This window comes from Thermobia domestica, chromosome 10 (genome assembly GCF_964235325.1).
Source record: "Thermobia domestica chromosome 10, izTheDome1.hap1.1, whole genome shotgun sequence".
In the NCBI taxonomy this organism is placed as follows: Eukaryota; Metazoa; Arthropoda; class Insecta; order Zygentoma; family Lepismatidae; genus Thermobia; species Thermobia domestica.
In genome coordinates, this window is record NC_137463.1 from 139978258 (window position 1) to 139993253 (window position 14996).

A 14996-nucleotide genomic window follows, 5' to 3' on the forward strand; every position below is an offset into this window, starting at 1 on the left:
AACAAGACTTTAAGTTATAAAAACTAATGGCCTTCAAAGCTATAAATAAAAGGCGATCTTTTAGGTCTTAGTATATTAACTACTACTCCGGAATTGCAGTCCGATATCATAAATATTGACTATAAAACCTAATAGGAGGTTTATTTAACCATAAATAAATTTACAATCTATCGCCTAGTGCTTCGGCCACCCTATTTAATTTCACTTGCAACGATGATTATTTTCTACAAACCATAAAGATATTGGTACAATATACTTAATTTTTGGGGCTTGAGCAGGAATAGTAGGAACATCACTAAGTCTTCTTATTCGAGCAGAACTTGGTCGACCAGGTAGTCTAATTGGTGATGATCAAATTTATAATGTAATTGTTACTGCTCATGCTTTCATTATAATTTTCTTCATAGTTATGCCAATTATAATTGGGGGCTTCGGTAATTGATTAGTACCTTTAATACTAGGAGCGCCTGATATAGCATTCCCTCGTCTAAACAACATAAGATTCTGATTACTACCGCCCTCACTAACCCTACTTTTAACAGGAAGAATTGTAGAGAGTGGTGCGGGAACAGGGTGAACTGTATATCCCCCTCTTTCTAGAGCTATTGCTCACGCCGGAGCCTCTGTCGATCTTTCTATTTTCTCCCTCCATCTAGCCGGTGTATCCTCAATTCTTGGTGCAGTAAATTTCATTACAACTGTAATTAACATGCGAACTCCCGGAATAACCTTAGAACGAATACCATTATTTGTTTGATCTGTAGTAATTACTGCCGTATTGCTTCTTTTATCCCTTCCCGTGCTAGCAGGGGCTATTACAATGCTCTTAACTGATCGAAATCTTAATACCTCCTTCTTTGATCCTTCAGGAGGAGGAGATCCAATTTTATATCAACACCTATTCTGGTTCTTCGGCCATCCTGAAGTTTACATTTTAATTCTCCCAGGATTCGGTATAATTTCACATATTGTAACCCAAGAAAGTGGTAAAAAGGAAACTTTCGGTGTTTTAGGAATAATTTATGCAATACTAGCAATTGGATTCTTAGGATTTATTGTATGGGCTCACCATATGTTCACTGTTGGCATAGACGTTGACACTCGCGCTTACTTTACTGCAGCCACAATAATCATTGCTGTTCCTACAGGAATTAAGGTATTTAGATGAATCGCCACACTTCATGGAGCACAAATAACTTATTCACCTTCAATCTTATGAACCTTAGGCTTCATTTTCCTTTTTACCGTAGGTGGTCTCACAGGAGTCGTACTAGCAAACTCATCTTTAGATATTGTTCTCCACGACACTTACTATGTAGTAGCACATTTTCACTATGTACTATCCATAGGTGCCGTATTCGCTATCATAGCGGGACTTATTCATTGATTTCCTTTATTTAGAGGAACAACAATAAACCCCACATGACTAAAAATTCAATTCTTAGTATTATTTATAGGAGTAAATATCACATTCTTCCCTCAACATTTTTTAGGACTAAGAGGAATACCACGTCGATATTCAGATTACCCAGACGCTTATACTACCTGAAATATAGTATCAAGCATTGGCTCATTCCTCTCTTTCATCGCTGTCTTAGTACTTGTAATTATTATGAGAAGCCTTCGCAAGAGCTCTACCAGTAATCTTTTCAGATCAACAAACAACATCTCTAGAGTGATTTCAAAACCTGCCCCCTGCAGAACATAGTTATGCAGAACTTCCCTTACTAACAAACTTCTAAGGTGGCAGATAAGTGCATTGGGCCTAAGCCCCAAATATAAGAATAATTGTCTTCCTTAGAAATGGCCATTTGAAATCAGCTAGGTCTTCAAGATGCAACATCCCCTGTAATAGAACAAATAACATTTTTTCATGATCATACAATACTCATTGTGACCATAATTACAGTTCTTGTAGGTTATCTACTAGCCTCCCTTCTACCAAACACATATATTAACCGCAATTTGTTAGAAGGACAAACTCTAGAAACTATTTGAACAATCTTGCCTGCCATTACGCTAATCTTCATTGCTCTCCCATCTTTACGACTCTTATACCTACTAGATGAAATTCATCAACCAGCAATCACCCTTAAAACAATTGGGCATCAATGATACTGAAGTTATGAATACTCTGACTTCTCCTTAACAGAATTTGATTCTTACATAATTCCTATTAATGAAATAAATCCCAATTCATTTCGTCTATTAGATGTAGACAATCGTATTGTATTACCCATTAACATTGATATTCGTATCCTAATTACCGCCGCCGATGTTCTTCACTCATGGGCCATACCCGCCTTTGGTATTAAGGCGGATGCTACTCCAGGACGCTTAAATCAAGTAGCAGCCAACATTACACGTACAGGTCTATTCTTTGGTCAATGTTCAGAAATCTGTGGCGCAAATCACAGTTTCATACCAATTGTTGTTGAAACCTGCCCTCATTCAGTATTCATTAAATGAATAACAAAAATAATACAAGAACTTTCATTGGATGGCTGAAAGTAAGCAATGGTCTCTTAAACCAAAAGATAGTAAAATAACAATTACTTCCAATGGAAAAATTAGTTAAATTATAACGTAAGCATGTCAAGCTTAAATTACTACTCAATAGTATTTTTCTATCCCACAAATATCCCCCCTAAAATGACTTATCTTATTTATTATATTTTCCTTATGTTACCTTCTATTTGCATCTATTATATATTTTAATTCAAATACCCCTGATCCTTCCTTAAGTGACACCAATATTAAGAAAACAACTATAAATTGAAAGTGATAACAAACCTTTTTTCAACTTTTGATCCCTCTACTTCAATCATAAATATATCATTTAACTGACTTAGAACAGTAATTGGACTTCTAATTATTCCAATCCCATTCTGATTCTTACCAGGACGACCAAACATTCTATGAAATAAAATTACCTTAACTCTCCATAAGGAATTCAAAACTATTCTTGGCCCTACTAGCTATCAAGGAAGAACCTTCCTATTTATTTCTTTATTCTCCTTCATCTTGTTTAACAATTTTATAGGCCTATTTCCCTATGTATTTACTAGCTCTAGTCACCTAACCTTCACATTAACTCTCGCCCTCCCTCTTTGAATAAGCTTCATAATCTATGGCTGAATCAATCACACCCAACACATATTTGCCCATCTCGTTCCTTCTGGAACCCCAGCCCCTCTCATACCATTCATAGTATGTATTGAAATAATTAGCAACATCATTCGGCCTGGAACTTTAGCTGTTCGATTAATGGCAAACATAATCGCAGGACATCTTCTCTTAACCTTACTAGGTAATACAGGCCCTTCTTTATCTCTCTCCATACTCTCCCTACTAATAATTGGACAAATTGCCCTCCTAATATTAGAATCTGCCGTCGCAGTAATTCAATCATATGTATTTGCAGTTCTAGTTACACTATACTCAAGAGAAGTTACTTATGTCAGCACCACAAAAACATCCTTACCACCTTGTTGATCAAAGCCCTTGGCCGCTTACTGGGGCCTTAGGCACCTTAATTACAACTACAGGACTTACTAAATGATTCCATCAATATGACCCCTCTCTATTTTTCCTAGGCATACTAATCACACTACTAACTATAATTCAATGATGACGAGATGTAACTCGAGAAGGAACATATCAAGGATTACACACTATGCAAGTTACATTAGGTCTTCGGTGAGGCATAATTTTATTTATTATTTCTGAAGTATTCTTTTTCGTCTCATTCTTCTGAGCCTTCTTCCATAGTAGATTAGCACCAACAGTAGAAATGGGATCTTTCTGACCTCCAGCAGGCATTGTACCATTTAACCCAATACACATTCCCCTTCTTAATACTGCAATTCTACTGGCCTCAGGAGTTACCGTAACATGAGCTCATCACAGACTAATAGAGGGCAACCACACCCAAGCCACACAAGGGCTACTACTTACAATCCTCCTAGGCCTATATTTTACTGCTCTACAAGCATACGAATATTATGAAGCACCAATCACCATCGCAGATGCTGTTTACGGCTCAACATTTTTCATAGCAACAGGCTTCCATGGTCTCCACGTTATTATTGGTTCCACATTCCTAGCCACTTGCTTATTACGCCACCTTTTATCACATTTCTCTCCTACTCACCACTTTGGATTTGAAGCCGCTGCTTGATATTGACATTTTGTGGATGTAGTATGATTATTCCTTTACATCTCTATTTATTGATGAGGAGGTTAAGCCTATTTAATATATATAGTATATTTGACTTCCAATCAAAAAGATCATTAAATGAAATAGGCAATTAATACAGTCTTAACAACCGGCTTACTAACTATTATTATTTGCTTAATCGTTATAACCATTTCAACTCTTCTTTCTAAGAAAGTTATTAATGATCGAGAAAAAAACTCCCCCTTTGAGTGCGGATTTGACCCCAAATCTTCAGCCCGAATCCCTTTCTCCCTACAATTCTTCCTCATTGCCGTAATTTTTCTTATCTTCGACGTAGAAATCGCCCTTCTATTACCAATAACAATTACTATTAACAACGCCAATACACTATCCTGATCTCTAGTTAGACTAGTATTCCTAGTAATCCTCCTAATAGGCCTTTACCACGAATGAAATCAAGGGTCCTTAACATGAGCTGACTAATGAACGGGATAATAGTTAACTATAATATTTGGTTTGCATCCAAAAGGTGTTGCTATCAACTTATCTCATAAGTAGGAAGCAAACGATTGCACTCAGTTTCGACCTGAGCCTTTGGCCCCTTGGCCCCTACTTATTAGTTGAAGCCAAAAAGAGGCATTTCACTGTTAATGATATCATTGGGCTTATTCTTCTACCCCAACTAAGGAGATGTGAAATTAATCAAGAAGAAGCTGCTAACTTTTATCTTTAGCGGGTTAGACCGTTAACATCTCTCAATATAAATAACATAACCCCCTTAGTATAAATATTACATTACCTTTTCGAGGTAAAAAAGAGAGTACTCTCAGGGAGTATTATTTAGAGAATATAATTCTTCTTAGTATCTTCAATACTATGCTTTCAATATAAGCTACCTAAATATACAAATATAAAGAAACAAAGGAAAATTGTAAAAAATAAAAAAAATAATAAATACATTTTAAATAAATTGTCTTGTGATTGTTGAATTAATATTGAACCGCCCTTAAAACTACTATATATGCCTTGGGCACCTAGACACTCTCTCCATCCTTGATCAATATTATTATAATACACTCCCCCTATGTATAAAGGGAATTTAATAATATAATTTGTTGATAGGTAAGGTAAAAATCATATGCTTCCTATTATTGTAGAGTTAAAATAAAACTTCATACACATTAAAGGCTGTCCAATAGAATAACTTGATAGTAAGATACCAACTCACAAACCTACAACACTTACAAGTAATGCACCTATTTTTAGATATAAAGGTAAAACAACACAGTTAACAGTAGGAAAAATTAATCAACTCAAAGTTGCACCCCCTAAAATTGCTATCACTACTAATCCTAATATTCCCTTACACATAATTCAACCTTCATTATCACTAATAGAATGAATATTAGTGCCCCCAAAGCCCTTACTTGTCAAATAAAATCTTAAACGTACTGAATAACATACAGTTAGGCCAGTAGAAAAAAATAATAAGAAAAAGCTGACTACATTAATTAAAGACAAAGAAGAAATCTCCAAAATTAAGTCCTTAGAATAAAAGCCAGCTAAAAATGGTATTCCACATAAAGCCAAGTTAGCTACATTTAAACAAGATAAAGTAAGGGGCATCTGACTTACAAGTGCTCCTATTCTACGGATATCTTGTGTATCTCCTACACCATGAATAATCGCTCCTGCACATAAAAAAAGTAATGCCTTAAATAAAGCATGTGTCAATAGATGAAAAAAAGCTAATACAGGAAACCCCATGGATAAAATTATTATTATGAGACCAAGCTGACTTAGAGTAGATAAAGCAATAATCTTCTTCAAATCATATTCATAATTAGCACCAATACCAGCTATAAATATTGTCAGTCCTGATAGTAAAAGTAATACATCGCCGGCATAAACACTTAATAAAACGTCTCTAAACCGAATTAACAAGTAAACCCCAGCAGTCACAAGCGTAGAAGAATGTACTAATGCTGATACTGGGGTAGGAGCGGCTATTGCCGCCGGTAACCACGCAGAAAAAGGAATTTGTGCACTCTTTGTTATTGCAGCCAAAATAATTAAACTAGAGATAATTACTATTTCATTATTATTTAAAACTCTATGCAAATAAAAAACATAATTTCAACTTCCATAATTTAGTATTCAAGCAATAGCTAATAAAATTGCCACATCTCCAATACGATTAGAAAGCGCGGTTAACATGCCAGCATTATAAGATCGTACATTTTCATAATAAATAACTAAACAATATGAAACTAAGCCCAATCCATCCCATCCAAGGAGAATTCTAATTAAATTAGGGGAAATAATTAATAAAACTATTGAAAGAACAAATATTAATACAAGTATAATAAATCGATTAAGATATCGTTCAGATCCTATATACTGCCCACTGTAATAAATTACCATTCTAGAAATATAAAGTACAAATCTTATAAATATAAATGACATTCAGTCAAATAGAAGAGTCATAACGATTTTATTTCTATTAAAAGAAATAACTTCTCACTCAATAAATACACTGTATCTATTAATTAAAAAATTCAAACCTATAAGAAGTAAAAAAACACTCATTCTACTTAAAAGAGTAAAACTAGTCACACAAATTGAGAAAGGTCAAACCATGGCCTAAGGGTAATAAACCTTCTTTAGTTCCACAAACTAAAATTTTATTCTAAACTACTCAAGCATCTATAGCCATAGAAATCTCGGCCCTGCAAAAAAGATCAATAAATTTAAAGGTAATCAGTGTAACATCAATAATAAATATTCTCGTACACTTCCTCCTCAACAAGAATATAAATTAGAATAAGGCATTCCGTGTTGAGTATATGAATATAAATACAGTCTATAAGCGGCTCTAAAAAAAGATAGTAAGGCCAATCCTAACATACTCAATCAAGATCAACCAACAATTCTATTTAATAGACTAATTTCTCCTAATAAATTTAATGTTGGCGGTGCCGCCATATTAGCAATTCTTAATAAAAATCATCAAAGCCCTAAACTCGGCATAAAAGATAATATTCCCCGATTAATTAACAGTCTTCGACTCCCTAAACGCTCATAAGAAATATTTGCAAGACAAAATAAACCTGAAGAACATAGACCATGAGCAATTATTAGTGTAAGAGCACCTCTAAATCCTCATAATCCCATTGTTAATAATCCTATTAACACTAAGCCTATATGGGCAACAGAAGAATAAGCAATTAAAGACTTTACATCAACTTGTCGTAGGCACACTAATCTAACCGATCAAATACCTACAACTCTAATACCAAACCAAATTAAATTTATACTTACAGCTACATTTTCTATAAAATATAGAATACGTAATAATCCATACCCTCCTAATTTCAATAAAACCCCCGCCAAAATTATTGAACCACTTACGGGTGCCTCAACATGTGCCTTAGGTAATCAAAGATGAACCAGAAATATAGGTATTTTAATTAAAAAAGCAACAACTAAAGCAAAATACCATATATAATATGTAATTCCCAAATCTATTACACTTCTCATATTAATTATTAATAAACTACCCTTAACATACTCTAAATAAAAAATACCAATCAAAAGTGGCAGTGAAGCAAATAAGGTATAAAACAACAAGTATATGCCTGCCTGCACTCGTTCGGGCTGATAACCTCAACCCAAAATTAAAAATAATGTAGGAATTAATGAGCCTTCAAAAAAAAAATAATAAAACATAAATAATCTAGAGGAAGAAAATCTCAAATAAAGTAACACAAGTAATAATAAAACTAAACTAATAAAACTCGTACTATAAAATGAACTTCTTAACACCCCCTCTCTAGCCATAATTATAAGAATAACAATTCAAATACTTAATAGAATCAATGAATATCTCAAGCTATCTCTTCACAGGTAATACCCCACCCCCCAAGGAACTAGTCCCATACTATTTCTTATTATAAATAAAAAACAAATTCTAATAAGACAAAACTGAACAACTCACCATAATTTAAAATTAAAGCCCAAAGGTATTAAAAACAACATAAACATTAAATATTTTAGCATCGTAGTACAACTAAAGAATTTAAATAATCACCTCCATGGGTTCGAACAATAGATACTAAAATTGATAAACCTAGACTACCCTCACAAACACTAAAAGTTAAAAATAATAAACAAAAATAATTTTCAACATATAAGCTACCCAAAGAATAAGACAAAAGTAAAAAACTTATCAACACGATAAACTCAAGTCTTAATAAGACTATTAATAAATGCTTACGTTGAATAACAAAACAAGCTATTCCTAAAATAACTAGAAAACAAGAAAACAAAATAAATAATATTTTCATAAGCTTTTATAGTTTAACTAAAACGTTGGTCTTGTAAACCATTAATGAATAAAAATTCTAAAAGCATCAAGAGAAAGTATAAACTTATCTTTAGTCCCCAAAACTAATATTTTTATAAACTACCTCTTGAAATTAAAATAACCTGAATATTACTTATAATTTTAGTAGTTTTAAGATTTATTCTAATTCAAATATCTCACCCCCTATCAATAGGACTAATACTCATTGTCAACACTATTACTACCTGCTTAACTATCTCAACTATAAGAGAATCTCCTTGATTTTCTTACATTCTCTTCTTAGTTTTTCTGGGGGGCATATTAGTTCTATTTATTTATGTTACAAGACTAGCATCAAATGAAATATTTACCTTAACACCTAATCTTTTCTTACTAATTTTCCTAGTTCCATTGCTCCTAATTGCTATAATAATTATCGACCCCCTTCTACTACCAAATATAATTTCATTGCCAGATCCGCATCACTATACAACTAATTACCAAGAAATTCCTGGTATAAAATTTTATATAACATCAATCCTAATGAATACTATTATATTAGCAACATACTTATTTATTACATTAATTGCAGTAGTAAAAATTACTTCATTATATCAAGGTCCCCTTCGGCCCTCTAAATCATATGTCAACACCAATTCGCTTACATCACCCCCTTTTTAAAATTGCTAACAACGCCTTAGTAGATCTTCCAGCTCCTATTAACATCTCGTACTGATGAAATTTTGGCTCTCTTCTCGGCTTGTGTTTAATTATTCAAATTGCCACAGGTCTATTCCTAGCAATACATTATGTATCAAGTATTGAATTAGCCTTCAATAGAGTAATTCACATCTGTCGAGATGTAAATTTTGGCTGGCTTTTACGCACTTTACATGCTAATGGAGCATCATTTTTCTTCATTTGCCTTTACTTACATGTCGGCCGAGGAATATATTATGGCTCTTATCTTTATCTTCATACTTGAAGAGTAGGGGTTGCTATTCTACTTTTAGTAATAGCAACTGCCTTTGTAGGCTACGTACTGCCTTGAGGTCAAATATCTTTCTGAGGTGCTACAGTCATTACAAATCTACTATCAGCTATCCCTTACCTAGGGACAATGCTAGTACAATGAATTTGGGGGGGCTTCGCCGTAGATAATGCTACTTTAAATCGATTCTTTGCTTTCCATTTTCTCTTACCCTTCATTGTAGCCGCTATATCAATAGTACATCTTCTATTCCTTCATCAAACAGGATCTAACAACCCCCTTGGCCTTAATAGAAATCAAGATAAAATTCCCTTTCACCCTTATTTTTCAACTAAGGACACTATTGGCTTTCTAACTATAATAACAGCTTTAATATTACTCACCCTCTGAAATCCCTATATACTTGGAGATCCTGAAAACTTCACTCCCGCCAATCCTCTAGTCACACCAGTACATATTCAACCAGAATGATACTTCTTATTTGCTTACGCTATTCTTCGCTCCATTTCTAATAAACTTGGAGGAGTTATTGCTTTAGTAATATCAATCCTCATTTTAATAATTATACCATTCTTCCATACCAGAAAAATACGAGGCTTACGAAGATTTTCAATGATTGCAGCCATTGTACAGGCAGTAGTATGAGATCGAGTATTGTTATGTAGTAGAAGGAAGTTTGTTGTCAGAAGTCTGCGTCACTTCATATAACAGGTATAGGATCTTTTTGGAGATCGGAATACAAGATATTATTGATTATGCCAGAGGCGGCCTTAGTAGTATGCGGGGCCCCGGGTGGGGGGTTCGGTAGGCGAAGCCCCCCCACGAAGCAAGGAAACATAGGTGAAATTTTTTAGGGGGTAAGGGGTTCTTATGGCATGGGGGTCGATATAACTTACGACATTAATGATTCGGAAACATTTTACATGCATGCAAGATCAACAAACTAGAACACATAATAAAACTATCACTGACTTACGAAGCAGCTGCTTTGACGGTCACAGACGGAAGTCCACTTTTCTGGCTTTTCGCTGTGCAAAATCGTTGATAAGGTCCTCGTAGTCCATTGTTGAGGCAACTTCCTTTTCGATGGACAAAATAGCTAAACCGCACAATCTGCTTTGCGACATTGTTGATCGTAGATAGTTTTTGATAAGTTTCAACTTCGAAAAGCTTCTTTCCGCGCTGGAAACTGTCACAGGAATTGTCAACATAATTCTGTATGCAATAACGATATTGGGAAATGAATCTCGAATGGGCCAAACGTACTGAAGACACTCTTGGGCGGCATTAATGTTATTAGGAAGCATTTCTCGAAAAATCTTCAATTCTGCGCACAAGTCAATTCCGTCCAAATCGCGTGAATCTTCTGCGCGTAACGTTGTCCAAATCCATGCAGCACTTTAACAGATAATCGTCGTTCAATGACCGCAAACCCTTCAAGCTGTATAGAAATCCAAAGATTGAAGCATACTCTTCCAGTTGTTCAAATCTTTTTTCCATTGAGGTAAGTGCTTCATCCACTACCCATAAGAAATATCCTGTTCTGAAGGGCTCCTCCGGCGAAGATGTTTCTTCGTTGTTACCCTCATAATCGAATTGTTTTTTCTTGCATCTTTCTCTTCGTTCCTTGAATTTCTGAGCTACGTTCATTTCGGACACAATTTCCTTTGCTGCGATCATAGCATCGGAGAATCCGGTTTCCCGGTACTTTCTCAAGAAAGTAACAAGGTCTTTGATTTGCTGTATTGCCACATCGAGCTACATGTCAGCTGATTGCAAAGTTTTGCTGACAGCATTCGCAGCAAATGAAATGTCATACCATATGATTAAGCTCAGAATAAACTCGAAGCTTTCGAGCTCACAATTTGCAAGACATTCGGTTTCACCTTTTACTAGCGGATCATTGGCGGTATCTGCGACAGTCAACAGTGCCTCCCTGACTTCTTTCGTCTGATAACGCAGCGCTTTCACACTTTCCAGGCGGCACTCCCACCGCGTTTCTGAAAGTGATTTTGTAGTCATGAAAGGCACGGTTTCTTCCAAAATTTTCCACCTTTCAGCCGAGGCAGCAAAGCATTTATATATTCTCTGTATGACACCAAAAAGTCACTGCTTGGGAGTTGCATTTAGCCATGTCTCTTAAAACAAGGTTCAAATTATTGCAGCCACACGGAGTGTAAAATGCTCGACTGTTCATGCGAGGAATGTGCGCTTGAACTCCTTGGTGTTTTCCCTTCATGTTTGCACCATTGTCGTACCCCTGGCCACGACAATCGGCGATGTCCAGACCGAGGTTCGCCAGTGCGGCAACAAGAGCTTCAGACAACCCCTTTCGTGTTGCGTTGTCCACATCCAGAAATTCGATGAAGTGCTCCACCACCTTCACTTTCGGATCTGATACGTCCACAAAACGCAATATTAGGGACATCTGCTCTTTGTGGCCAACATCAGGCGTGCAGTCAAGGATGACGGCAAAATATTTAGCGAGTTTCACTTTATCAATAATTTTCCCCTTTACTTCTGACGCCATCAGGTCGATAAGCTCGTTTTGGATCCTATACCCGAGGTAATGGTCGTGAGCCTTGTCGTTCTTAATTCGGCGGAGATGTTCTTGCATGGTTGGATCGAATTTGGCCAGCATCTCAACTAAGCCTAAAAACTGACCATTGTTCGGCGCATAAAGTTTCTCCGTTCTCCCACGAAATGCGCTGTTGTTTTCGGTAAGGTACTGTACAATCGCTAGAATTCTTGTTAACACTGCGCGCCCATGCAGCTTTTCTTTTCTAATTCGTTCTAGCATCGTGTTATCTATTGCGCTTCCATTGGACATTCTCCGAGCTGATTCCAACCACACTGTCATGCACTGTCACGCTGTCATGCACTTAACGTGATTTACAGAAACTTCGTGGTGCTGAAGTTTATCGCCAAGATGCTTCCAGTCGCAGCAGCCTTCGTTTGCTAACTGGTCTCTAGTAGCTATCGTGCCAAACAACTTAGAAGGAAAGCAAAATACTCTGTCTCTGATCTTCGAATAACTTAGCCATCGCCTATCCACTGTTTCTCCGTTCGGCATCCTCCGTGTAAAGAAATCGTTCGAAAAATGTCTGTTGCCTTCGTCCTTTGGGTATTCACAGTCACTGAGCCTCATTGGACCCTTCTCCACTAACATGTCACGCACTTCGCTGTTAATATGTTTCCAATTACCTGGATCGTATATGTCCTCGAACAGTGTGCTCGTCGTTTGAAGAGTGTCAGAAGTATGCAGAGGAATGGTCGCGCTTTCACAGGAGAGGTCACTTTCTGGGTCTGTTGCAACAACGTTGTCCCCAGAGAATTGCACCAAGTTTTCATTGTTGCTTGTGGGACAACAGGGCGTAGAAACAGTTTTGTTGCCGGCTAGTTTGTTTTCTTCGTCAGACGCAAAACTTGGTATCACAACCTGGTCTGTCGCATCACACCGGTCGCTCACAGTCACAGACAAATCATCCATGTTCTCAAGTTTTTGGTGTTGATCCGCTGATTTTACCGCTACAACAAACTTGTCCAAAGATCCCTTTTGCTTCTGAATGAAATCTTCTTTATATTTCCGTTTCTTGGTTTTCGCAGCCCCACTTTCGTATTTACGGAATTTGTCTCTGTCTCTGCCACTCATGATGGTCACTTATTCTTTGCCCAATAAACGAATAATCGGAAGACACTCACGCACTAATCATAACATTACGTATCCACATCTCACTACGATTGCGCGGTCCGAATTTCGAAGCCAAACTGAGGTGCTACACAAGGCGTGCAATAGGAGCTATTTCTTGGAAGCGATGACTCAGAGGTGTCCGTAGCAACAGGACCTCTCTTCTCACCCAAAAGCAACAAATAACATGACTTATCACTCTATTTCGACAACAAAGAAAAGTTGAGATAAGGCCATTTAGAGTCACGTGCATGGTATTAGCGTCGCCTTGTTTGCTGACCCATTGTTAATCCGAAACTCATGAGTGTAATTATTACGGTACTTTAAAACCAAAAATATCATGCTATAGTAATGGTGTAGATTTCGGGAATTTAAGGCTTCTAAAAGTAAAATATTGAGTAAGAAGTTCAGGTTTATGAAAACTGGTTTCTGAATAAATCCATCACACCGTATTATTGGCCAAAGTATTCACTTAGCTCTAAGCTACAGTACATTAGAATGTTGCAGAGGCCCCGCATATTTGAGCTGACTGTGACAAGAGAATATCCTATCGCGGGGCCTGGGGCGGATGTCCCAGTCGCCACCCCCAAATGCTGCCTCTGATTATGCGTTCCCTAGACTCTAATGCTACAAAATGACACCCTTTTGGTTCAGAAGAAAGTACTAACTTCCCTGTAGATGATTGTGTCAGATAATGGATACTGCAATTTCATGCTAGCTTTCTTACTTCCGGAATGTGATAGTGTACCCATATTTCATACCCAGTAACGAATCTCTTCTGAAAGTCACTACCTTCTCGTTTGCGGCTTAGCAAAATCTCGTCACATATCAAAACATCACTGCTTTAGTTCGTCTATCAGCTGGCGTGATACCATCCTGGCGCACACATTCCGAAATCTGAACACAGCGTGGATAATGTTACAGATTGAACAGTGACTAATGGCAATGATTATAGGTACTTCATCCAGTCACTTTGCATTGCCCCTTATCACACTTTCAATTTACATAGAGCTAAGACGGTAAGCGATAACAAGAAATTATTTGATGGTATAGATTCAGACCCAAGCATGCGTTCCATCTCCACTCATTATACTTATATTGAAATTGAAACCGCAAGTGGTATCACTTACGGTCAGAATATTGAATCAATAAGAGCTAGAAATAGAACACTCATTTCTGGAGGGTGAGGTTTTTGGCTCGATTCCAGCTCGCATCAAGTGGGCTTTGTGGTGGACAAACCAAGAATAAATGAAATGATAGAATAAGAAAAGTAGTAAGTAGTGTATTGCGCTTATCGGAACAGAAGAAGGGGAGCTAAAAACACAATAGAATCCCTTTGTATTTCTATTAGAGAGGCACCAGCGGGTCGCCCCCAGACAATGGGTAGAGAGTATAGTTGTATAAAAATACACTATTGTTTAATTGACATATGATGACAGGTAATGGGTAGTGTACTATTGTGTGTTGGGGTACGTAAACAAAAGAGAACAAAAGAGAATGGTGATGGTAGTGGAAGGGGGATACAATATGAGTCGATAGAAAAACACATGGTTTGGAGGGGTGATGAGAAGGTGTATAGAATTCTTTGACGGCATGTAAACAAAAGGATAAAAGAGAAATGAAGCATACAACGTTATACAGCTATATGTTTAAAGAAAACAAAAGGTTAATAGAGGATAAAAGAGAAATGAAGCATACAACGTTATACAGTTATATGTTTAAAGAAATACAAAACAAAACAAAAAGGATAATAGAGGATAAAAAGAAATCAAGCATACAACGCTATGCAGCT

The 14996-nt window shown here is 36.5% G+C and overlaps 1 protein-coding gene and 3 pseudogenes across 1 annotated transcript; 1 reads left to right on the forward strand and 3 right to left on the reverse strand.

Moving 5' to 3' along the window:
- The first annotated feature begins 1803 nt into the window (after positions 1 to 1803).
- LOC145661621 (cytochrome c oxidase subunit 2 pseudogene) lies at positions 1804 to 9932 on the forward strand (annotated as a pseudogene).
- Positions 5063 to 6820, reverse strand: LOC145662751 (NADH-ubiquinone oxidoreductase chain 5 pseudogene; annotated as a pseudogene).
- Positions 6887 to 8239, reverse strand: LOC145662752 (NADH-ubiquinone oxidoreductase chain 4 pseudogene; annotated as a pseudogene).
- A 1661-nt stretch (positions 9933 to 11593) lies between the features above and the next one.
- Positions 11594 to 12376, reverse strand: LOC145661622 (zinc finger MYM-type protein 1-like). The gene has a single exon (XM_081726942.1). It carries the CDS (start codon positions 12374 to 12376, stop codon positions 11594 to 11596), a length of 783 nt encoding a protein of 260 aa, XP_081583068.1.
- Between the last annotated feature and the right edge of the window lie 2620 nt (positions 12377 to 14996).

Excerpts from the sequence above, each read along its gene's own strand:
- LOC145661622 (XM_081726942.1), bottom strand. The coding sequence starts at position 12,376 with ATGACAGTGTGGTTGGAATCAGCTCGGAGAATGTCCAATGGAAGCGCA.